At 56.8% G+C, this 24882-nt stretch overlaps 1 protein-coding gene and 1 long non-coding RNA gene across 4 annotated transcripts in view; one reads left to right on the top strand and one right to left on the bottom strand.

The window, feature by feature from the left end:
* Window positions 1-11559, bottom strand: part of Cdk18 (cyclin dependent kinase 18) — a 23417-nt gene extending 11858 nt beyond the window's left edge. The window contains exons 1-2 of one of the 3 annotated variants that reach the window (XM_004862098.4): window positions 11423-11559; window positions 9923-10075 (exon numbers count right to left, since the gene is read on the bottom strand). In XM_004862098.4, the coding sequence (XP_004862155.2) occupies window positions 9923-10001 (79 nt within the window). In that variant the 5' untranslated portion in view covers window positions 10002-10075; window positions 11423-11559. Of the gene's footprint in view, window positions 1-5667; window positions 9894-9922; window positions 10076-11422 lie in introns of those variants that run through there. The other 2 variants (XM_013078628.3, XM_004862100.4) reach the window with 2 other exon arrangements.
* On the top strand, window positions 11538-24882 carry LOC110345294 (uncharacterized). The gene is made up of 2 exons (XR_002388522.2): window positions 11538-11644; window positions 23265-24882. It is a non-coding gene; the product is annotated as an uncharacterized LOC110345294 (long non-coding RNA).

Raw genomic sequence — 24882 nt, 5'->3', positions numbered from 1 at the left:
CGCAGGAGAGAGGAACAATGTGAGATGTACGGTGTTGCAAGTTTAAAGACAGTGGTCAGGAAGGCTCCCTAAGAAGATGATGTCTCAGAAATGGGGGGGCTCCAGGTGGAATTCGGGGGAGGCAGGCCACAAAGAGAAGGGCAGGTGCGAAGGTCCTGAGGCAGAAGTAAGTGGCAGGCAGTGTTCTAGAGCAGCAGTCTGGCTGGAGAGGGGCCCAGCAGTCCATGCAGAGCAGCCACGTTGGGCCTCACAGGTTATAGAAGGGTCTGAACAGATGAGCGCAGTGGGGTAGTTGGTAAGAAATGGCTGGATTCACTTTAGTTTTGAAGGGGAAGCCACTGGGATTTGTAGGTGTCTAGTTTGCACTTGGGGGCGAGAAAGCAGTCACGCAGGCGAGACTGGAAGGATGGAGCAGTCGCTGGGAAAGCTGAGGGGTCCTGGGAGTGGATGTTCTGGTGTCAAGTGTGGCACTTGGTCTGCCTGCAGCTGGACTGGCTGAGACGCCTCTGAGATTAGCAAAGCCACTTCCGGACCTGCCTGGGTGGGCTGCGGGGTGGGGCCTAGGGGACCCTGGCTGGTCCCTGGCCTCCTCTTCCTGCTTCCTGGATGCCATGAGGTGAGCAGCTTTCCCCTGCCATGCCCTCTGTCATGATGGTTCTGCCGTCAGCTGGCCATGGACTGAACCACTGAAATGTGAGCCAACACAAGCAGTTCCTCCATGTAGGCTGTGTATGGCAGGTGTCTTGTCGCAGCGGTGAAATGCTGACTAATACAGGAAGACCAGGGACTGGGTGCTGGGCAGGTTAAGTGTTTGACATCCAAGGTGGGAGCTGACACCGCACAGCACTGCCCAGAGTGTCCAGGAGACGCTGGCTGCTCTCTCAGGTGCCTGCTCAGACATAGCGAGCAGCCAGGAAGCAGGCTCCATATAAATTCCACCAGACAAGCCCTACACACTGCCCTTCCCCCAAGTGCTGGGGCCCTGGGACGGAAGACGGCCAAGCAGCACGGGGCACGGTCAGCCACAGGGGACAGGGCCACAGGGCCACCAGGGCAGGGCTAGTGCCAGGCAAGGACCCTGGCCACCAAGGGGATAGGCCTCACGCCCTGCGTTAGGGGGTTAGAAAGCTCTGATGCACACCAGGTATCTGTAGTCCACTCAACTTGTAGCCCCAAGTCTGTGACCATCGTTGCCTGGCCCAGGGCTGCCCCTGCAGGCTGCAGAAGGGGAAGCCAGAGGAGGGGGCTGGCAGAGCATCAGGGCTCTGAAGTAGCCTCCGCTGCCCGGAGGTCCCAGCCGGGTCAGGCATGGAGAGCTGGAGCCAGGTTCACCGCTCCCCCCGGACCACCAGGTGCCTGCGGGCACACACGGGCACCTCCTGAGTCCCAGACACAGCATCAGATGCCCCCCCAAGTCCCTCTTTACAGTGTTTTGTTTTGGATCAAGGTCTCCAAGAGCCCAGGGGCAAGGGATGGAGGCCAGAGCTGCCCACTTCCTGAAGCCCAGTGTGTCTGATCCTCAGTCCCCAGTGCTGCCTGCCAACCAGGACCCTGGTGGCTCCCTCTGCCTCTCACTCCCTGCCCCCATCTTGGTCACTCAGCCACGCTGGGCCTTGGGTGAATTTCAAAGACCTACAGGCCACGGTCGACCAAGTTTGCGGACGTCAGAGGCGCACCTTCCTCTCCCTGAGTGCGGTGCCTGCAGGGAGTGGGCAGATAGCATCTCCTGCATCCTCCAGCTGACCCCGCTCAGCAAGGGGCAGACAAACCTCAGGGGGAGCTAGTCACCCCGGCTGCCCGGAGCTTTGGCAGTGGCAGCAGCAGAAATCCGGGAGCCCCCTTCCCTGACCTCCCCATGCCCCAGCCAGGATGGGAGAGGCCTGGGGCCTTCAGGCTGGCCAGGACCGAGGAGGACAGACAGGCCTGCATTCACCTTGCCCGGAACAGATGCTCTGGACAGTGACAGGACTCGGAGAACACTGCCACAGTCTCTGCTCAGGATGCAGGAAGCAGGCAGGACGGCCTTGAGGGACAAGAGGGGCAAACCTGCAGGAGGCCAAGCGTCTGGGGCTCGGGGTCCTCTGCTGGGGACAGATCAGCCCTGGACCCCACAGTGTATTTTTTCTGTGTGTGGAGGGGTGGGGGCGTGGTGAGTGGTAGCGAGTGCAGTGTCTCACTCTGGTCAGAAGCATCCTGAGGGTCATATGTGTCCAGCCCTGTTCTCCAAAATTCTCTACTGTGGGTGTCGTCGAAGAAACCCCACTTACTAGCACTGTGCCTCAGTTTTCTTGTCTGCTAAGTGGGGCTAATTCCTAACCTCCAGCCCTGCAAAGCTAACACTGCCCCCAGGGAAAGCCCAGACTCCAGGGCCCAGCAGTGCAGGCCTCTGCAGTGCAGATCCCCGTCTTCATGGGCAGCGGCTCTCACCCTTCCCCAGAAGGTCTGAACACACCTGATGTTCCCGGAAAAAACCCACACGCACACCCACACCTTTGCACACGCCATCCCTGTGGCCTGGGTGTCCTTCCTCAATTCTTCCCTGGTAAAGCCACTCCCAGACTCCACCGTGTCATCTCCCCTGGGAAGCTGGGTGCAGTCACGGTCCCTTCCCCCTGCGGCTCCCACAGCAGCCTGAGCACATGGCCAGGCTGTGGTGTCCTTGGGACATGAGCAGCCCTGGCCCCTCGAACAGGGTACAGGACCCAACAGGTGCCCGGTCTGTGGGAGGAACGAACAAGAGGCCAGAGGGGACCCAGTCTCTTTCTGCAACAGTCCCCAAACATCAGACCCCTCAAGGATGAAGACTGCGTCTAGGTCATCTCTCAGCTCCGAGCACACTGCTGCTGCCAGGAAAGTGGCCTTCCTTCCACGTGGGGTCAGGCAGCCAGGAGATCTATTCCTAGGCTCATCTTGGCCCTGCAAGGCCACCCCGGGCTGAAGCGCACTAGGGTGGGCCTGGCCCTGTGCCCTCTTTGGGCACAGTGGAGCACAATGGAGCAAGCTGACGCTGTCCTGCCCAGCAGCCCTGGACCCCCAGCATCTCCTCCTCATCCTCTCGGGCCTCAGAGGCCACAGAACATGGGATCGGGACCCTGTCCCTGGCAGGGACCAGGGGGAGCCAGCCAAAGGCTCAGGATGGGCCTGACCTCAGCCCAGATGCCCTCCACAGTGCCCCTCGGGGCTCCTCTTTCTTTTTTTTTTTTTTTTTTGGTACCGGGGATCGAACTCAGGTCCTTCCACTTGCGAGGCAGGTGGCGGAACCACTGAGCTAAATCCCCAGCCCCATCCTCTTTCTTTTTTGAGACAAGATCTTGCTTTGTAGCTCAAGCTGGCCTCGAACTCATTATATAATCCAGGCTGGCCTCAAATTCATGGTGATCCTCCTGCCTCAGCCTCCAAGTGCTGGGATCACAGTCATCTGCCACCATGCCTGCTCCTCGTGGCTTCTCTTGCCTGAAACTCTGCCGTCCTCAGGTGAGGCGTCTCTCCTGTGCCCACACGGCACCCTGATGTCCCTGCAGAGCGCCGGACTCCCCACACTATACTTGTTCACTGATCTACTTCCCTAGTCTGCCATGAGTGGGCAGGGCGGGTCTGCCTTGTCATTACGCCCCAGCGTCTGACATGAGCCTGGCCCAGACTGAACCCGTCTGGGTTTGACCAGTGAATGACTGTATGAAAGTTGGACTTGAGGCCTCAGCCATAACCGAGCCCCCCACCCCCAGCCACTGTGTGGCCCTCATGGCCAGGGGGAATGGGAGCCTGGGGAGAGCGGGCAGCGGCCTGACCAGGAGCAACTCCCTAACTAAGACCTGTGCAGGTCTCTGGGCAGGAAGTGCCACAGCACAGTGAGAAAGCCCAGAGGAAAGATTCCAACAGACAGGGTTGGCAGGGCCTTGGGACCCTCCTCCTGCGCCCCTTCCCCTGGCTCAGGCCTTGGCCTGGGCCCTGCAGACAGTCCCTCCTAACCCCTGAGGACTCACTTCTAGCTCTTCTGTGTGAGCGCTCCATCGGCCCTGCTACTCTCTGGCTTCCTAAGCCTGAAGGAATAGAGGCACAAATAACATCTTCTGGTATTTTTTTTTTCACGTTTTGAGAGGACCCAGCTAAGACTGGACTGCAATCTTTGAGGAGGCTCTGGATTTCCAAGTGGTAAGATGGGCAAGATGCCCTCTGTCAGCACAAACACCCAGACCACAGGCAGGAGCAAGGGGCTGGGGCAGGCACAGCACCCGGCTCCTACATTGCCTGCTCCCAGACGAAGCCTGTTGTTCCCCTCCCAGCCACGGGAGGCGCCCTCTCCTCCTTCCAGTAGGCTCTATAAAGACCCTCACGGGAGGGCTGTCACCCACCTCAGTCAGTATTTTCAAAACTCCCAGGGTCTGCAATCCAGCAATTGCAATGATGGTGTATATACCAAAGGAACTGAAATCAGTGTGCTGAAGAGAAAGGCACCTTCTCTTCCACGTTCACTGCAGCGTTATTCACAGTAACGAAGATACGAAACAACGTAGGTGTCCATCAACTGATGAATGGACTTTTCACGCGTGGTATACATTCATAGCGGGATAGTATGGTGTGAACCCACAGGACATTTTATGGAGTGACATAATCCAGACATGGGTAGATATACACAGGGTGATCTCACCCATATGTGGAACCTTAAAGAGCCGAACTTACGGAAGTAGAGAGAGGAATGGCAGTTACCAGAGTTCGAGAAGGGATCCAAGGGGATGGGACAAAGTTAGAGTAGGAGAAATAACTCTGGTGTTCTCTGCATAGCAAGGAGACTAGCTAATATACTGTACATTTCAAAATATCTAGAAGGGAAGACTTGAAGTCTTCCTATCACAAAGAAGTGATAAATATTTTGAGATGGTGATGTGCTAATTACCCTGATTTAATCATTACACAAAGCATAAATACAGCAAAATATCATATTATACCCCATAAATATGTATACTTATTATTAGTCAATTAAAAATTTAAAACTATGAAAAAATTTTAAATCCAAAGTAGGCAACCTTTTCTTAGTTCTTCTTAGGTCCTCCTTAAATCATCAAAAACACCTGTTTCCTCTCTGCCTGCTTCTGCGCAGATGCTGCTGCCCCCATCTTTTAGACAACAAATAGAATAAAGGGCATCGAGCTCAACCACCCTTGAGCTCCCCTCACCCCAGTGCAGTTCTCGGCAGCCTGTCACAGCCCCTTACTCGAGTCTCTGATTTCTCTCTCTATGCCCAACTTTACCCACAGAACTGCAAGGGCCTTTAAAGCCTGCTCCCCTGGGGACCTCAGAGTCTCAGGAGCAGGGAGGGGAGGGGAGGGCTTCCCAGCATCCTATTTATACTCCGGCCCCACCAGCCTGGCCCACACTGCCCCAGGTCCACGCTCTGACAGGAACCTCTGGCCGGTCTCCTCCAACCTTTCTCATTCCAGACTGAGTGGCTGCTCTGAAAAAGCAGCTGCTGGGCCCCTGGCCACTTGGATGGCCCATCCTCATTCTGCCTGGTCCACCTTCCCTTAGGCCACCAATCCTCCCTCTCAGCCACCACGGCCTCCTCTGAGGAGCCTCCGAAGAGCCTACATGTGTTCTCTAGATGTTCCCAGTCAGTGTCACTCACCAACCAGGGCCCAGGTTCCTCAGGGGCTTCTTCTGTTCACTCACCCACTCCACAAGCACCTCTCAGCGCGAGGCACCCTCCTCAGCCTCCCACCTGGCGGTCTGCTGCCTCGGCCACCATGACAGCTTGGTCTCCTGGTCTCCCCTCCACCTTCTCCCCCAGGTCTGGAGAACTCACTTCCTCCTCCTATCCCTGCGCCGGCCCACGCCCAGAGTTCCCTCTCTGGCCCTTTGCTCTTCCCCATGATGCACATTTCCTGGGTGACCTCATCATCTCCCTTGGTGGAAACACCACCCATGTGCTGATGACTCTCAATCCACAGCTCCAGCCCCCCAAACCCCTGAGCCTCAGACACACCGGCCCACCTCTGCCTCAATGTCCCCCCCAGGTCCCAGGGGGGGCAGAGGGCAGGTGCATACCACCTGGGAACGCTGTATGTGTGCAAGACAGACAGCACTGAGCTAAATCCCTGGCCCCAATGCTTCCTTTTAAATAAAAGCAGTTTTGAGTTTGAGATTCCAGAAGCATTTAGTGCAAGGCCTAGAGGGAACTATGATTATCTTGGGCAGGGGTCAGGAGCTTTTTCTGTAAAAGGTCAGAAACCATTATTTTAGTCTCTGTGGGCCGCACTATCTGCTGCATCTATGCAAAGCTGCCTTTGTAAATGCATGAGTGTGGCCATGTGCCAGTAAAACCTAAGAACATTAAAATTTGAATTTTATAGGATTGTGTTTGTCCATTTGTGTTGCTGTTTTGTTTTTATGGGGCTGAGAACTCAGTCCAGGACTATTAGCATGTAGGCAAGCTCTCTGCCACTGAGATACACCCCAGCCCTTTAGGTAATCCTTTTTTTTGGTACTGGGGATCGAACTCGGGACCTTTCGCTTGCGAGGCAGGCGGCGGAACCACTGAGCTAAACCCTGGCCCAATAGGTAGTTCTTTAAGTGTCACAAAATACTATTTAAAAAAAAAATTTTCCCCACCCACTCTAAAAAATACAAAGACGATTCTTAGCTCGTGAGCCATACAAAAGCAGGCAGGATTTGGCCAAGTTATGGGTCACCAACCTCGCCCTTGAGCATTCAGTGCTTCTTTAAATCCAGCACCCACCTCTTTAGGAGGGACTTTTCTTCTCCTCTCTGACAGGGGTGAGGCCTTCCAGGTTCCCTGGCCATTTGACCAGGGATCCTGGTCACATGGGCTCTAAGGATCTGTGGGACAGAAGGGTGCGTCCTGCCTGGGGCCCCCAGCACAGGCCGAAGCCACAAACCAGCACGTTAGTGGGGCTTCAGAAATCCCCTGCCTGTGGTCTTGTTTTTCAGGCCAAGGAGGCTAGACTTAGAGAGGGCAGTGATCTGTAATCTGCCCAAGGTGACTCAGAGTGACAGAGCAGAGCTGAGACCAGAACTGGGCTTGTGACTTGGAGTTCAGGGTCCTTTCTACTCATCCCCCCATGGCTGCTGGGCCCCAGGACCAAAGAAGACAGCAGCACACTCAGGGTGCCTTCCACAGGAGGGGCCACACTGAGCCTGCCGTCAGCTCAGAATGTGGACCCTAGCCCAGCCCTCACCAGGCAGGCTGCCGGCAGGGCTCCACATCAGGACCAGGAGGGGCTCTGTGACCCCTTCCTAGCCTCATCTTGCCTGGAGACCCTGCACTGCTTCAGTTCTGAGGGAAGCTCTGTGGCAAGGCACCTGCCACACACCTGCTTCTAGGCAGGGGTGGGGCTGTGGGGCAGCCATGTTCCTCCTGGGCCGGTCATGCCACAAGGGTCTCCTTTGCTGAGTGGCTTGGTTCCCAAGGGGACTCCCCAGGCAGGAAAGGGCAGGCTTCTTTTTTTTTTTGGTACCAGGGATCGAACTCGGGACCTTGTGCTTGAGAGGCAGGCGGTGGAACCACTGAGCTAAACCCCCGGCCCCAAGGGCAGGCTTCTTTAGGCAAGCAAGGTGCGCAGGCAAAATCACTGTAGCGCTTTGACAAAACTTTCTGTGACAGTGGTGAAAATGGAGAGGGTGCTCACAGTAAAGGAAGACACATTCTAAGAAGAGAATTCCCTTCCTCGCTGGGCCTGAGCCCTAGCGTCTATGGGGACCCTGGCTTTACAGAAAACATAAGTAGAAGCCAGAGGTACCAACAACTGCCAAGGGGAACCTGCCGCCTCCCTGCATCACCAGCACTCAGTATGACGCCAGGCGAGGGGAAGGCGGAGAACAGTGGACATGATCTCACTAAGTCTGGACAACCACCGGAAGTAATATTGCCACCCGCCCCTTCTACAGCACAGGAAACTGAAACTCTGTGAGCAAATGACTTAATCCAAAGCAAGCAGTTACTGAGTGGCAGAGACAGGACTTCGGCTCATCCTGAAGTCCTTACACTGCCCCACCGCGCTGGACAAACACAAACACGCAGCATACAAATAACGAATGAACACATCAGGCAGCCATGACATGGTCATCAGTCAGGGGGACACGGGTGAGGGCCATCACTAAGAGTTCCAGGAAAGAGCTCTTGCCACTGTCCCTTCTAGAGTTTTAGCCAGTGTTTTCCAGAGCAGTGTCCTGAGTTACCAAGGCCATACACGCTGCCAGGGAGCTCCAAGACGGTTTTTAGTTCAAAGCCAAACTTCAGGGGCTGGGGATTTAGCTCAGTGGTTTTGCCACCTGCTGCGCAAGCGCAAGGACCTGAGTTTGATCCCCAGTGCCAAAAAAAAACCCAAAAACAAAGCCAAACCTCAGTTGTTTCCCTAGCCCTGCTCCTCCACAGACAGAGCCCTGGGGACTTCAGGTGCAGATGGGCTCCCCTGCAGACAGGGGGCCTGTCTTTTGCACCACAGGCCCGCTCCTGCCAGGCCTGGCCACTGGCTCTGGGGTGATCCAGGTCCCTGAGCATTGCAGAGCTGGGCTCCGAGTGCCTTCTTTCGCACAGAGCTATGGCCATAGAGGCTCAGATGAGACTGACCTTGGTGTGTTCCCACCTGAGACGGGAAAGTGCCCACTCAGCAGGGAACGCCTGGAGGGCAAAGGTGAAGGGTCCAGGGTAGGAGAGAGAAGGTTGCATCTGGGGACAGAGCCAAGGGCAAGAAATGCAAGTTATTCCCAAAGGGAAGCTGACTGGTTGGGTCTGGATCCAAGCCAGCTCCTCCCTCTCGGACAATGGAGCAGAACAGGGCTGCTAATAACTGAGTAGTAGGAGAGGGTCCAGTATCCCAGGGAGAGGAGGCTCTGCCAAAGGCTTGTGGGGCCGGAGACTGGCAGCTTCCTCCTTCACTCTGGAAGCCAGTAGGTGGGGCCAGCAGCACAGATTCCCAGTCCCTGAAGCAGGTTCCCCTTCAACCTCATTCTCTTATCTGAAGCCCTCCTCCCCAACAGCAGGAAGGACTCTCCAGTGCCGCCCCGGGCCCTCCTGCCCTCGGGGTGTAGGAAAGCTGCCTCGGTCACTAGCTGCGCCAGTCCTTCTGCCGTGTCTGGGACAGTCCCTTTCCAGGTGAATGTCCACCAGTGTGACTGGTTAGCTGGCCTCTGCTAAGGGCACTGTGCATAACCTAAGTTCCTGTAACAACCTTGCTATTCTGAGCCCCACTTCACGCACGAGGAAACAGAGGTCAGTGACGTTCAGGAGTTTGCTGGGGAGAGGGGAGTCACAAGGTCAGCTAGAGCTGGCCTGCACATCACCCGTGTGCCCGCTTTCAGGTCCCAAGCTTAGTTACGAAAGGAAAGAAGGAATCAGAGGAAGGGTTGATAGAGATTTTAGACAGAACTCTAAAATGGGGTAACCCCACAAAGAGAGGCTGGGTGGGGCACAGCTGGCCACAGGCTTTGCCACACGGTGTAGGGCCTGTTCCCCTGGGCACAGGAAGGCCCGAGTAGAGCACAGATGGTCTGCAGAGGGGACAAATTCCCCGTCTCCTCTAGGCCCCGTGTCCCCACGAGACAGTAGAGTCTCCTGAGATCTCAGGAACCTGCTTGCACCTCAGATCTGGTCCCTCTCTCCTGCCACTCGTGATGAAGCCTGGCTCTGTCTGGCACAGGACAAAGGGGAGCCTCATTACACAGGGCACCACCCCCATCCTTCCTCCCCCTAAGGACTGAGGGCTCCAGAGTGGGCTGGTACCTGCCTGTGCTGGCGCAAGGCTTGGGGACAGGGGCTTGGGGACAGGCGGAAGTGAGATGGATCCCACCTCTGCACTGGTCTCTGCTTCCTGGCCTGTCAAATGGGGATAATAATAACGCCCAGCTGCTTGGCACACACGCAATAAATGGCAGTCACTAAGGCATTCAGAAATCAGACTTAACTTACTCAAGTCTATACTGGCTCTGAAAAGCTCCCATGTGTTTGGAAGAAGCTCCTCCTGGCTTGAGTGGTGGACTTCTTCCATCTTCCTGGCAGGTTTGGGCAGCCGGTGGGGAGAGTCCCAGGAACCCCATGGCCAGGGACACCCCACGCCAGGCTCTAGGGCAGAGCTGACCTTAGCCCTCTAGGTCATCAACTGCCTAGAGAGGGGCTGGCACCAGAGCTCTGCTGCAGCAAAGTCACCCTCTCCTAAGAGACCCCTTGGGATACAACCCCCAGCCTTGCCTTCTCCTGACTCTAGGTGGCATTTTCCCAGGACCTGCCCATGGCAAGCTAAAGGTGGGGAACCTCTGGAGACCTTCAAGTCAGCTAGATGGCCAGGCCACATCCAGTTATCCTTGGTGCCTGGCCCGGGTGGGAAGGGACAGGAGCATGCAGAATCTCGCAGGGTGCTGACAGGCAGGGGCCAGCCAGGGGTTCTGTGAGTCACAAGGCTCAGGCCACACGCCAGAGTGGGAAAGGCTGCGGAGGGCTGGGCTGGGGGTATGATGGGGAGACCGCAGCAGCCAGCGCCCGGGAGTTCTGGGGACCTGACCCTTCCCCTAAGCCTCAACGCTCTCAGGGCCACCGCCAGAAAGAGCTCAGAGGGAAGTAAAAGGGAGCACTGGTGCCTAGCGCGGTGTTGACCTCTCAGTACCGAGAAACAGCCACTGTCTCCCTGCAGCCTCCCACCACAGGCCCGGAGATGCTCCGGGGAACCTGCCCCCTCACCGGGTGAAAACAGAGGCCTCCGGCCCGTACCCCACTCTGATTCCGAATTCGCCCGAGGGCAGCGAATCCCCAAGCCTCCTCGGCCGCCGCCCAGCGAGCCCCCACCTCTTCCCCACCGTTGCTTTAACTCCCCGAGTTCCGATGGGGTGTGGGGGCGGGGTCACCGGCCCTCGGGGTTTCCGGGTGACCGAGGGCAGAGGCGCCTTCCCCAGCGGCCCCTCCTCTGACACCGCCCCGGCACCCCCGGCCGGCGCCGGGACCTGCGGGGCTCACGTGTCCGTCCACGTTCTCCCCAGGGCTCCGTCCTCCCCCCCACCCCCCGCCCCCGGCTGAGATCTGGAAAGTTCACGGGAGCCCAGAAAGCCCTTCAAGGCGGCGATCGGGACCCTCGTCACCCGGGACTCCTGACCCTTGCCCTTCCCGGAAGCAAGGGCGCTTAGGAAGCACCTGGTTGGCGACTGAGCGGAAAACTTTGCGTTGTAGGATTCGGACAACAGCTCGGGGGCCAAGGGAGTCCCAGATGGAGAATCCCCACGGGGCGCGGGTCTGCGGCTGCGAAACAGCCCTCCTTCCCGGACGCCTGGAACTCGGGAGTGGCCTTTCCGGGGGACCCCCGCCCCCAACACATGCACCCACGCTCCCGACCTGCGACCTCCCCTCGCAGCCCGGGCATTGCCCTCCAGCCTCTCGCTCCGCTGAGAAGCAGCCCGGCGCCTTTAAGGGCCGCCCGCTTACCTTTGCTCCGGTCCGGGCGCCGCGGTCACCCCGCTCCGACCTCGTCCCCGGCGCCGCCAGCCGCGCCGCACCCGCAGACTCACCGCGCGTCCTGGGTCGCGGCGCGCCCGCTCCCGCCAGCCACTGCCGGGCTCCCGGGGGCTGAGCGCCGTGCCCTGCGCCCTGCCGGGGTCCCTGCCGGGGTCCCTGCCGGGCTCCGGGCGCTTCCTGCACTCCAGAAAGGTGAGTGGCTTCCGAGAGAAGCTTCAACCTGAGCTGGAGGAGGAGGAGGAGAGGGGAAGGGAAGGGAGGGGGTGGAGGAGGAGGAGGAGGAGGAGGAAGAGAAAAGCCCGGCCCCCGCCCGAGTTTTTCACATGTACACGTTGACTCCTCCCCCCATCCCTCCCGCCTGCCCACAGCAGCTGCCAATCCCCAGGGCTCCCTCAGTCCGGGTGCCCAACCCTTTCTCCCACTCTGGGATACAGGGTCCAAGTGCCTCTTCCGGTTTCCTTGCTGGGGCTGGTGGCTGTTCTGGGGGGCCTGGCTGGCCCTGAGACTTGACTAGGGAAGGAGGCCTCTGGACTGGATCACCCCAGGGGGGCGGGCCAGGGCACCGGGGCTGGGTCCCACAGTGCCCATCTCTAAGTGTCGGTCTTCCACCTGGCACCTGGCGCCCTGGGTTCCATTTCCTTGACAATGATAGCCCAGGGCCTCTTCCTCTGCGTGGTCCTCTAAGGTCGCTTAACCTTCCAAAGTTCCCACCTTGGCAGTGGTACCTCTCCAGAGCCAGCGTGTCCACCTCCAGCCCTGACAGGCAATGCAGTGTCTTCTCGGGATCAAACCCACAGGCCAACTAGGAGTCATCCAAAAAGCTGCACAGAGCTGAGGGGTGGTAGTGCACATCTGTGACCCCAAGGCTCTGGGAGGCTGAGGGAGGAGGGATGCAAGTTTGAGCCCAGCTTGGGCAATTCAGCAACTTAGCAAGACCTCGTCTCCAAATAAAATTGAAAAAGGACCACCATTGTAGCTAGCTCAGTTCGAAGGACCTGTATCCAATCTCCCATGCTGAAGGAGAAGGAAGGGGGCGGGGAGGAGAACGAGCTGCTGCTGTATAGAATAGTAAGTGCTGGTCAGCTCTCATTTTTACAGAAGGGGAAGCTGAGGCCTGGGAGATTGAACTGGTCCAAAGTCCCACAAGGAGTTAGCCATGATTGGAACCCAGGTCCATGGCCATGGTTCCCATACCATCTGAGTTCAGGGGTCCAAAACAAAAAGCTGGGTTGGCATGAAGAGCAGCATCCGGTGTGGGCCCTGTCCAGCCCTGCTTCCTCCCAGGGCTGTGCCCTCTGTCCTGCACTCGCTGGACAGGCCTATGAGGAGGGCTGGTCCATGGTGCGCACGCGCTTCTGCCCCAGCCCTGTCCTGGCGAGAAGGATGTTGAGCATGAGACGGTTTCTTTCTGGGAGACACTGGTCAGCCTGAGATCTGCCTTTGGCTGGGGACGGAAGAAGGGGGACACAGTGCCTTGCCTGGGAGCCATTGGCAGGAGCCTTCAAGTATCTCAGAAAGGGCCCATGTTGGATCTTGCTGCTCAGAGCCAGGGAAGCGGGTGGGCTGTGGGTGTCTGTGGAAAGGGCGTGCGCCGAGGCAGGGAGGGGGCAGGTGAGGCACGCGCGTGCGTGCCTTGGATGCCAGTGGGCTGTAAGCATGTGCTCCGGGTCACCCTCCTGCTCTGCTCCCTGTCTGTGTGCTCGAAAACCTCCCTCCAGACCTGTGGTGTGCCCACCCTCCTCTCATGCCAGGGTGAGGGCCATCTCTCAGCGCTGGCTCTGTGCAGCAGCCCACCTCCTGCTGAGGCGGGACTTCGCACCTCCCACTGATTGAGGACACTGATTGAGGACACGGGGACCGCGTGACCTTGGGCAGCTCCATCTCTGACTTGTTTCCTGCCTGTAACCGGGGGACGGTAACAGTCCCCCTCTCCTGGGGCTGCTGGGAGGTTTCAATGAGATGTAAACTTGGCACCCAATCAATGCTCTCTGCTCTTTCCCTCCTCTGCGGACCATCAACTCCCTCCTTCCGGAGCCTCAGACCAGAGACTCCTAGCTGGGGTTCCACTGGCCCTGGCTCCTGGGGTCCCTCCCCTGGGGGCCCTGCAGCCCCTTCCTTCCCTCTGTTGGCCGACTGGATCCATGGCATCCCTGAGAGGCCCTGGGTGCTCTTGTGCTCTCACGGTGTGGCAGCGTGGCCCTGCAGGCCTGAGTGGGATGACAGCGGGGACCCCAGCAGCAGCCAGCCCCTGTCTCTGTGGTCCTCTTTCCTCCTTGCTGTGATTCACGCCACCGCGATGCAGACAGCACAGGCTTCCCTGGGCGCCTGAGGGCTGAGTGGGGAAGCTGAAAACCGCTCACCCTCTCAAACTGTGTGGGCAGTGCATTTGAATAGCAGGCTTTTGGAAACCCAAACTTAAGCCTGTTGGCTTCCCCCCCATGAGCTGCAGCATCCAAGCAGGAAGACCTGGGCCAGCAGAAAGCCTCCTTCTGCACACAGCTACAGCCTTTCCTGGGCCCTCCCCACACCCAAGCAGGCATGGGCTTGGATAGCACTATGGGGATCCCAGGGTGGCTAGAGACCTGATTCTGCCCTTAAGATCGGGAGTCACTTGTTTATCTGGGCCTCAGTTTTCCTCTTCAGCCAGATGGGAGGACATGCAAGTCCGCCCACCTCCCAGGATGTGACAATTAGATGAGACTATTGCTTTGTAAACTGTAAAGCGATTGCATGGGTGTGAGGTCATTAGAGTTTGGCTGAGGGCCTTTCTTGGGCTTCTAGAAATCAAGTGAAGACATGCTAAGTGGGAAACCGAGTAGGAACAGAGGGGCTCTCCAAGGGCACGGATACCCTTGGCAGGAGGGAGAGACCGGCAGCAGAGATGGGAGGATGGACCGACCCCTTACAACCCGCTGGTTAGGGGTACGAGTCAGAGGGCAGAACTCGGCTGGGCAGACCAGTTTCTTACTCCTCTGGCTAAACCCAGGCCATTGTTTTCCAGTGATTTATGTGGACCAGGTATAATTGGGAGAAAAATATCATTTCTTTGGTTCCCATGTGATTCCAGCAGAGAGCCCAGTGTTCTCTGCCTCGTCACTGTACCAGGCAGTACAGCTTCTCTTCACCATTTGGGTTAAATGTACAGGCATGTGTGCACTCGTGCATGTGTTTGCACAAACACACACCCCATTCATGACCACTCTGGACTTCAGTAGGGTGACAGCTGCATCCCCAGAAGGTTCCAGACAGAGTCATCATGTAAACAGTCAGCCAATCGTGAGCTTGTTGAACCTAGCAACCATTAAACCAATTAGAACCCCACCTCTGCATCTAGCAAGGCCTCCCAAATTTATCTCACACACACACACACACACACACACACACACACACACACACATGCACAGCAGGCTGATGCATTGCCATGGCAACAAAACCACCACTGAGAGCCAGAGCACATAGGAAAGTGTCCCTTGGCAACTGGACCAGAACAGTCGCTGGGTGGGGATGCAGGCCATGCTGGCTGGGGTGGGTCACTGAGGGTCTCCAGGCAGGGTCAGAAGGACAGAGGGAAGCCGGTTCTCCTGGGCTTTCTAGCCCCAGTTCTTAGCCCTGGGCCTTGGTTTGCTCACCTATGGATTGGGGCCAAAGACTCCCACTTGTGTTGTATTGTAATAATATGTGCTTAGAACACCCAGTTACTGTTCAACTAAAATAAAAGAAGATAGGGGTAGGAACAATAGGTTTTCTTTTCAGAAAACCTTAAGAATTTTTGAGGCTTCTGGATAAGAGAGTTGACCAATCTCTAGGAAGACCTAAACCCAAACCCTCAAATCCCAATCGTGAGTTCACGGTGGAGTTGGGCTGAAGTCCAGGTGGCATTTCCTTGGCATCTGCTGTGTGCTCGGCTCAGATGCCAATTTCAGCTATGGCCCGGCAGACTTGGAGAGGCTGGTAGGACATCTGATGGTGACTTTGGGAATGTCCAGAAGGCCTGTCGGATGGCCCGGGAGACACGTGCTTATGCAGGTGGCACACTACCTTGGAGCGACTTTGTTCAGGGCCAAGAGGAGAGCTGAGGCTGGAACCTTGTGGCAAACTGGCCTCACAAGTGCAAGGACCCGAGTTAGATCCCTGGTACAAAAAAAACCAAATCTGCCGCTCCCTCAAAACCCTCTCTTGGGTCACCGTCACCAGAGAGATCTGATGTATGGGTTTGTTTTGTGATACTGGGATTTTGTGTTTTTTCTGGTACCAGGGATCTAACTCAGGACCTTGTGTTTGCTAGGCAGGCGCAGGGCCCACTGAGCTAAATCCCTGGCCTTGTTTTGTGATACTGGAAATGGTACCCAGGGCCTCACACATGCCAGGCAGGCTCTCTTCCACTGAGCTACATTCCCAGCCCAAGATCTCAACTCAGAAAAAATTTGACAATGGGATCCTCTGCCTAGTTGCTTCCAGTAGCTCCAAAAAGTGGGCCTTTGGGTCCCCGAGATGCCTTCAGAATCTACTGAGAGCTGAGGAAGCCCTCCCCAGAATCAGAACATGTATGCACAGCCTTTCCTCTGCGGGCCTCCTCAGACACATCCAGGGGATCCCTTGTGGGTATTATGACCTATGAGGCCCCTTGTGATCTGGCCCTCCCAGCTTGTGTTGATTGCTCTATACCATGGTATAGCAGATATCCAGCCACACCAAAGCACATTTACTGCTCTTGCACACACTGCTGTATTTCACTACCTCATGTCTTTGCCCATATTCTTACCAAATGGAGAAGCATTCTCCTTCACCCCTTACCTAGTAAACTCTCATTCATTCTTCAAAATCTAGCTCAGGGGTTGGGGATTTAGCTCAGTGGTTCCATTGCCTTCCTCACATGCAGAAGGACCTGAGTTCAACGGCCAGTACCAAAAACAACAACAGCAACAACAACAAAAAAACCCAGCTCAGGAGTTACCACCTCCCTGATACACATGGCTTGATTCTGTCTAGACAGGATGGATTGCTCCCCTGTCTGTTCTGCACACGTCTCTCTTGTGTGTCTCCCTAGGCATAGGGGCTACATGTCTGTCTCCTTTATGGACTGTGAGCTTCCGGAGGCCAGAGACCATGACTTTTGCAATGGTTGCCCCAGTACCCAGAATATAGCAGATTCTTGCCGGGGTCTGGGGAACCAAAATGGCAGAAGGCTGAATTGGCAGAGAAAGTGGAGCGAGCAAAAGAGGAGGAGAAGGAAGAGATGAGATCAGACCCAGGTGGACGGAGGGCATCCAAGAATTGGGAGTCAGGAGAAGCTGGAGGTCAAGATTATTGAGGACTGAAAGGCACCATTGAATCTGGCAACTAGGAAGCCACTGCCAGGGTGACCAGTTGTCCCGGGCTGCTGAGCCTCTCCCCCTCCACATGAAAGCTTATGTAAGTTGTGCTGGTTGGTCCCCTAGACTGGGCCTTAACAAGGCCAGCTCTTGAGGTAGGAGTGGTCCGGGGGGTGAACCGAAGGCAAAGAAAGGACATGGGCAGCGCTGATGACTGCTGAGCCATTGGTACCAAGAGGAGGAAGAGCCCTAGCCCGAGTCTTTGGACCCACTGCCCTGGAGAGAAGGCAAACAAAGCCAGTGGCACGAGGGAGGAACACCGCATACACGCTGGGTGAGTTCTTCCTGGAGGGCCTGCCGCTCAGTCACCCGACTAGTCCTGCCACCAGCCCAGTCCCCACTGGGCCAGGCCAGCAGCAGCGCGCTTGTCTAGTCAGGACCGTGGCAGCTCTTCTCTTCCGAACTGTTATTTAAAGACTCCTGTGGGTCTGGGTGTGGCTCAGCGGGACAGTGCTTACCTAGCATTCGGAAGCCCTGGGCCTGCTCCCCAGCACCTAAAATGAATTCCATTTTACTCTGTGTAGATCGTCTGTTTCCACTCTGAACTTGAAGGCAGGGAGGGTTCTTCGTTCCCTGACTCGGTTGCTTCCTCTCTTTCCTTCTGCCCATAAACACTAATTAAGTTTATTTCTCGGTCAATTTGCCAGCTGCATTTGCTGCCTTCGGGGAAGTCTCTATCTGGGTTCAGACCTCCTAAAAACTGGCGTTTCACACCCCTGAGCAGTGGGTATAAAAACAGGGCCAAGACTGTAAGGTTACAGGCCGGTATGGACTCTGTGGGGTGTGTGTGAGGTCCATGAGAGACCGAGACAGAGACAGAGACAGTGGGTTTTAGAGACTACAAATTTGCATGTTTCTGTGTAATCCTGTCTTTGTGACAGGAGTAAATTATTCACCACCCTGTACCTCAATGTCCTACTCTGTAGAAAGGGGACAAGACTGCTCTCACAGAGCCATCATGAGGGTAGGTAGAAATGTATGCAAATAATTTAGTAAATTTCTTGGAACATAATAAGAGGACTGTTAACGTTAGCCATTGCTAGGTTGCAGAGAGAGAGAGAAGAGATTTTGTGAGATTTTCAAAAGGTTCTAAGAAACCAGGCATGGTAGTGCACGCCTGTCATCCCGGTGCTCAGGAGGCTGAGACAGGAGGAGCATGAGTTGGAGGCCACCCTGGGCTACATAGTGAGACCCTGCCTCAAAAAACTGAAAGCCACGTTTCTGAGAGCCACAGGTGACTGACCTGTGCACTGTCTGCAGTGGCTCCCTGGGCCAGGTGCTAACGGGGGCCTCAGTGTGAGGTTCCCCTCTTCGCCTTCCCTGGACGGAGAGGCACAGGACCCACAGGACCCACAGAGCCTGTGGCCGACCCCGGGGCTGCTGAGTAGCAGATCCAGGTTGAAACATGTGGGAGACACCAGAAGCCTATTTCCCCCACCGCCAGTCGCTGGTCGGTTATTGGGTTAGAAAGAAGAGGCCTAGGCTCTGATCACATTACAAGCGATAACCTCCACAGCAATTAGGCCCCGTAAATTACAGGGCCTGCCACTGTCAGCTGGCTGGCACCATCTCATTAGCCAAGGTGCCCAGAACCCTCCTGCTGGGAGCCGCCTCACTGCCCAGCTCCTGCTCCATAATTAAACACAGACCCTGGCCTCAGAGGCTCCCCACCCTTCCTGGGGGGCTCCAGAAGGCAGTGGGGAGGGACTGGGCAAAGGCGAGGCCTTGCTCCCAGTGCTGCTCTGCAAAAGGGAAGCCAGAGGTATGAGATGCAAGCTTCTGGGCCCCAGGCCCTCCTGTGACCTGGGGAGCAGATCTGGGGAGTCCTGGGGAAAGGAAGCCAGTGGGTCTGGAAGGAGAAGGGAGCCCCAGTTTTTCCTATGGGGATGTCTAGGGCCCAGGTAGAGCACATAGGACAAGGTGGAGCTGCAGGAGATTCTGACGCTGGGACCAGGAAGTGAGGTGCTAAAGACAGGAGTCCTGAGATCCTAGCTCCAGGTGTGCCTGAGAACAGCAGGGCACCCCACCCATATCTCTCTCTCTCTCTCTCTCACACACACACACACACACACACACGTACACACACGTACACACGCATGCACGTGCGCACGTGCACTGCCTCTTCAGAAGCATTCGGGCTGATGGGATGGAGGCCAACAGGGAGCTACATGAGATGCCACCCCGAGGCCCAGGAGCTGGAACTGGCCAGGGGCCTGGGCCAGCTGGCAGGTGCACAGAACACCCAGGCCTGGAACAAGATGTGTGCCAGGAGAAACTGTTCCCAAGCCTCTTAGGGTACAAGTGTGCTCCCCTTGCAGTTGTGACTTCTTGGGGTGGAGGGTGGAGCTGGCCATCCCCTAGGGCTTCTGTACTGCCTGGAGAGCTGAGAGGGACCAGGGTCGCCCCAGCAGCTGCCCTCTGCTCACTGCCACAGAACCCTTGGCCCCTCTTCTAAACCCATTCTGGACAAATATTTCAAAGCTGTCCTGAAGAGCAGCGTGCCCTGGACACACATCTCCAGCCACCCATGATCCCCCGGAGGGCATAGAGGAAGCCCCAGGCCTCTGAGTCCTGCCCAGCATGAGGCTGGGAACAGGAGACAGGAAAGAAGCCAGCTGCCTGGGCCTGCACCCCCAGCCCACCCCAGAGGCCCTGGAACCCTGCACATGACCCTTCATGCTCCAGATCTGGATCCTGATGGAAGGACAGAGCTGCAGAGAAAACAAACAAGAAGCTGAGTTTACAGGGGCAGACAAGGGAGACCCAGTGGCTGGAGCCTCCAGACCCTCTGAAGGCTTGGATAGCCACAGGTGCTGCTTGATGTACGTGGTAGCACTCAGCAGCTGGGTTGGTGGCTGGCATCCAGCAGAGCCCAGGGCCCGACTCTGAGGAGGCAGGAAGCTGCCCTCCACTCCCCGCCTCCCCTGGGTTTGTTCTGCCTCTGATGGGCCCCAGGCGCACACTGTGACCTCGCCCCCCATGTAGGGAGGGAGAGGTGAGCACAGCTGTGGTGGTGACTCACGGTGCTGTCCTCTGTGGCTAGCATAGCCCAGACAAATGCCCTCCCTCCGAGCCCCTCGGGACGTGTGCCCAGGGCGGAGGGAAGGCAGCTGTCCCACTGCTCTTCAGCCCGTACCCAGTCGGGACCAGCAGGATGTTGCCTGCACCACAAGTGGACCCAGCCCTGGGGTCCATTGTTCCCTGGAATCATAGCTAATTTCCCTGATTTCCTCCCAGACCAGCTTCCCCTTTTCCTGCAGCCTGGGAGGCTCTGGGGCCCCAGCATAGCCAGGTGTGGCCCAAAGGCTGGGAGTGGGGCCTGGGAGAACAGGGAGGGGTCAGCAGGGGTCAGGGACAGGGAGCAGCCTGGGCCACTGCCCCTTTTCCTCTGGCTGAGCCCTGTGACCAGAAGGTGGGGTTCCCAGGGGCTCTCAGGTCCACAGCCCAATGGAGTGAGGGGCAGGTACTGGGCCTGCTCAGCTGGAGCACACCTGGGTGACCAGCAGGGTCCAGGGCCCCACACCTGAATGAACAGGTATGTCCAGCCAAAATGCACCTGAATATGTCCGTCATTTCCCCGGGAAAAGGCCTCTGAGCAGCTGGGCTGTGGCTGGAAGTCTCGCTGGGTGAACAGGTATGGCCAGGTACAATACCTGCATACACCAAGCTGTCCAGAGTCAGGCCAGTGAGCCACGTGGCCGAGCAAGAAAGACCCCTTTCAGGGGGCGGCCTCACAGGATGGTGGGACTCAGCAGTGCCTTGGCAGCTGAGGAAGGTAGGGCTTTGCCGCCCGGGATCTGTACCTCCCCAGCCTGCTGTCCCCAGGGCACTGACGTCTCTCCAGGTCTCTTCCCCTGGATCCCAGCCACTCACAGACCCACGACTGACTTTGCTCTTCACGAAACAGCTGGTGACTAAACCTGATCCAATATTTACTCCCAGAGAGAGGGCAAGGGGCGGGCGACGCCCCACAGCCTGAAGGTGCAGCTGGCTCGGTTCTGGGGCGGGGGGAGGATCTGCTCTCTTTCAGGGGGCACCAGGGTCCTTCAGCCCTGCGGTGCCTGCCCAACCTAGCTGACAACTTCCTGTCTTGGCCCGGGCTGGGGAGGGACTAGAAGGGACTTTTGTCTCCAGGGAGCCATCCCCGGGGCAGGTGGGAGCCGAGCAGGCGGGGACCTCACTCAGCCAGGGGTTGTCAGAAGCCCCGACTGTCCCTGTGGGATGAAATGCGCCCCTGGGAGTGACAGGGCAGGAGAAGGGGGCGTGGGGACTTGGGTGAGACTTTGCTGGGGAGTGAGGAGGAAGCAGGTGCACTGTCAGCTCTGAGGGGGCCCTGACTGCCCCTCAGCAGGAGTCGGGCCACAGTGGGTTGATGAGAGTCCAGCAGCTTGGGGATTCCCCACATTTGCCATCTTAATCTGCTTCTCACTGGCAGGATTCGCAATAAGCCTTGAACCCCAGAGGGCGCTGCCAGGTTATTTAAGGGAGAGGCAGCCTGGAAGAGAACTCCCTCGCCAGCCAGCGCTGCCTGGAGGAGAAGCCGAGAGCTGAAGGGAGCTGGGGCTGCTTTGTGGAGGGGCAGAGGCAGGCGGGGCTCCCTGCAGGCAGAGAAGGTATAAGTGGGGCGGGAGAGCCTGAGGCTGCTTGGGCAGCTGACCTGCCTCAGGTGTTGAATATTCCAGACCACAGTTAGCCCTCATGGTCACTTGAGGCAGACAGGGTTGTCCCACTTTACAGGTGAGGAAACTGAGGCTCAGAGAGGCGAAGGCACTTCCCAGTCTCAGTGCGAGGCAGGGCTGCAGGCATGCACCTTCCTCTTGCCTTATGCTGGAGCTGGCTCCGCGTCCCAGTCAGACGCCAGGAGCCCAGCACAGGCAGCTCACACCGGGGAGAGTCTGCCGCACCTCAGGGTGCCCCTGCTCAATGCCAGCTTCCTGCAGTCCCTCTTCCACCACTGAGGCTCTGCCCGCCGGAAGCGGATGCGCAGGGGATGAACGGTGTATCCGCAGGAGCGACCGGCTCACATGCTTCTCGTTGACCGTGTGTCACCTGGGCCTGCGGTGCTTTAACTTCTCTAAGCTCTTTCCTTCATGAAGAGAACCTGCTCACGGTCTGTCGGGAGCTCAGTGGTAGGCGGCTTGCCTAGCAGGTGCAAGGTCCTGGGTTCAATCCCCAGTAGTGCAAAATAAATGAAAGAGGAAGAATGAATGAAGGGCAAGGGAGAGGGAGAGAGAGAGAGAGAGAGAGAGAGAGAGAGAGAGAGAGAGAGAGAGAGAGAGAGAGAGGGAGGATATCCTCAGCTGGGCTGGCTTCAGGGATGTGTCATCTTGCTGTCAAACAGGGCCCTGGACTCAGAGGGACCCCGGCTCAGCAGAATGCTCAGTTTGCTTTGGGTCTCCAAGCGTTTGAACCCATGCTGCTGATTGGTTCCCTTCAGGGTTCCCAGGCCCAGGTGGTGCTCTGCTCATCCCACACACATTTCAAGAACCAGAGAGAGCCAGGCAGAGGTTGCCCACCCTTCAGCTTCAGGCATGTCCGGAATGGGCATCAGTAGCAGTTCACGCCCCTGCTCCCGAAGAGAGGGACTTTCAGGGGACACTATAGGTCCCCCTTCCCGGCAGTTGAGGGTGGTTTGATGCCACCAGCTCAGGTAGGTATCAAATGCCTGGAAACGATGGCAGCCTCCAGTGCCCAAGACTCACCTGGTGCATGGGCCCAGCAGCACGGGGTGGCCACTGCCCCCACGGGGTGAGGGGTGCAGGCCCTGCAGAGGCCGGGCTCTGAGCAGCGGGGTCAGGAATGGGTTCAGGAGCAGTGGAGCCCCACCAGCTTCCAGCCGCAGATGAGTGAAAACATCTGATCTCAGTTGTTTTTTGTTTGTTTGTTTTTTGGTACTGGGGATCAAACTCAGGGCCTTGCGCTTTCGTTTTCAAGGCAGGCGCAGTGCCACTGAGCTACATCCCCAGTCCAGTTGTTTTTAGACCCCTCTCCCTGCAGTTGCTCAGTTGGCAGTCTGGGACCCCAGACTACCCCTGAGAAGTAGTACTGCAGGGAAGGCGGAAATGGGGAGCCTGAGGGGCTGTCTGGCCCCCTCTCCCCGAGTTACCCCGAGTTAACCCGAATCCAGCTCTAGGAGCCTTTTACGGGGACCCTGGGGTAGGCGGGGCCAAGGAAGGGGACCGGAAACAGGGCCTGGGGCCAGGTGAAAGCACGTGATGGGTAAGGAGCTCACGCCTCACCCCCCAGCCCATCACAGGCGTCTGAAATCGGGGGCTCCCACGTGGCATGAAAGTGCACTGCTACCTTTCTGAGTCCCGCACTCTGAATGTTGGGGCCTCTTCCTGGGAAGGAGGGACCCTGGTGGGGGTCCCCATTCAGGGATGATCTTAAGGATAATAATATTAACTGTTAATCTTTCTATGCACTTGCTTTGTGCCAAGCCCTGTTCTAAGAGCTCTTCATGCAATATCAGCTGACACTCACAGGAGCCTACAGAGATAGAGATCATCGCCATCCCTAGCTTGAGGCTGAAGAGACTGGAACACAGACAGGTCCAGTAACTTTCCCAAGGCCACACAGCTGGGAAACAGTAGCACTGGGATTTGCACCTGTGCGGCCTGGAGATGGGAGCCTGTGTTCCTCTTCCTACGCTTAGACAAGTGTGACGCTTCTGACCCCTAATTCAGGGCTCTTTCCAAGAGAACGCCTGGTGGAGCCCCATCCAGTTAGCTTTTAGTTGGAAAAAGCTACACGGACCACTTTTGCTGACTTAGTTTCCCTTCTTCTACACTTTGTTTGTTTTTTTGGTACCAGGGATCGAACTTGTCGGAACCACTGAGCTAAATCCCTGGCTCTTCTTCTATACTTTGTGCCAGGCACTGCTGCTCAACCAGATCAACCCGAAGTTTGGCAAACCGGCTTCTCTCCGGAGTTCAGAACACCTTTGGTGGCCTCTGCTGCCACCTGCTGGCCACAGCGGGGTAGACTGGTTTGTGGGTGTTTTCAGGCGTTCCTCTTTTTCTGTCTGCATGATGTCATCCTCCCCTGTGGCCGTGGGACCATCTACATGCTGTTGACTCCCAAATCTTTCCGTCTTCTGAGATCCTGGTCTGTGTATCTGGATGCAAACGTCTCTGACCCTCCAGTCCCCTGACACCCCTCAAGTGACAAGGGTTCCTAAAAGGCAGAGCTGGAACCAGGCCCCAGGTCTCCCAGCTGCTGACTCAACCTTCACATTTCCAACAGTGCAGCACCAGACACGGGCACAGTGACTGCCAGAGAAGGAAGAGATAAAGATCAGTGCTGGCTGGTGGCAGAGGCAGGATTTGAACTCCAATCAGAGTAGCGACCAAGCCAGGTTCTTTCTCTAGCACACTGTGACACTGCTGGAGGCATGTCGGCTTCTAAAACACACAGCTAAGGAGTATGGGCCAACAGAAGGACCCTGGCCAGGCACAGTGGCTGGACACAGGCTTGTGGCGAAAGTGTCGCTGGAAGGGGCGGGCGCTGACTTCCGTGCCAGGTTGCGGAAACTGAATGGGTCCCATGGACGAGAAAAGATGAGGGCAGAGGGCGGGAAGAAGGAATGGAACAAGGAAAAGGGACAAAGAAGGAACAATCGGACTGAGGAGCTGAAGCATGATGGAGACAGATTCCTACACCTTACACCACGGAGCAGGGTGGGACATCATAGCCTGCCACCTGTGTGTACCTTGCAAGTTAAGGATGGTTCTCTCTCCCTCTCTCTCTCTCTCTCTCTCTCTCTCTCTCTCTCTCTCTCTCTCTCTCTCTCGTGCTGGGGATTGAGCCCAGGGCTTCATACAAGGTTTTTCACTTTTTAAAAAAATTTTTTTTATTTTTTGGTACCAGGGATCGAACTTGGGTCCTTGCGCTTGCGCGGCAGGTGGCGAAACCACGAAGCTAAATCCCGGGTCCTTGTTTTTCACTTTTAAATGCTTGAAAAAAATACAAAAGAAAAATCATTTCAAATGATGCATGAAAATGATGTGAAATTGCAATTTCAGTTTATTTCTATAAATAAAGTTTTATTGAAACACA

This window comes from Heterocephalus glaber, unplaced genomic scaffold (assembly GCF_053883595.1).
Source record: "Heterocephalus glaber isolate CG9 unplaced genomic scaffold, H.glaber_assembly_v1.0 deba00001600, whole genome shotgun sequence".
In the NCBI taxonomy this organism is placed as follows: Eukaryota; Metazoa; Chordata; class Mammalia; order Rodentia; family Bathyergidae; genus Heterocephalus; species Heterocephalus glaber.
This window is presented reverse-complemented; position numbering and strand designations above follow the sequence as displayed.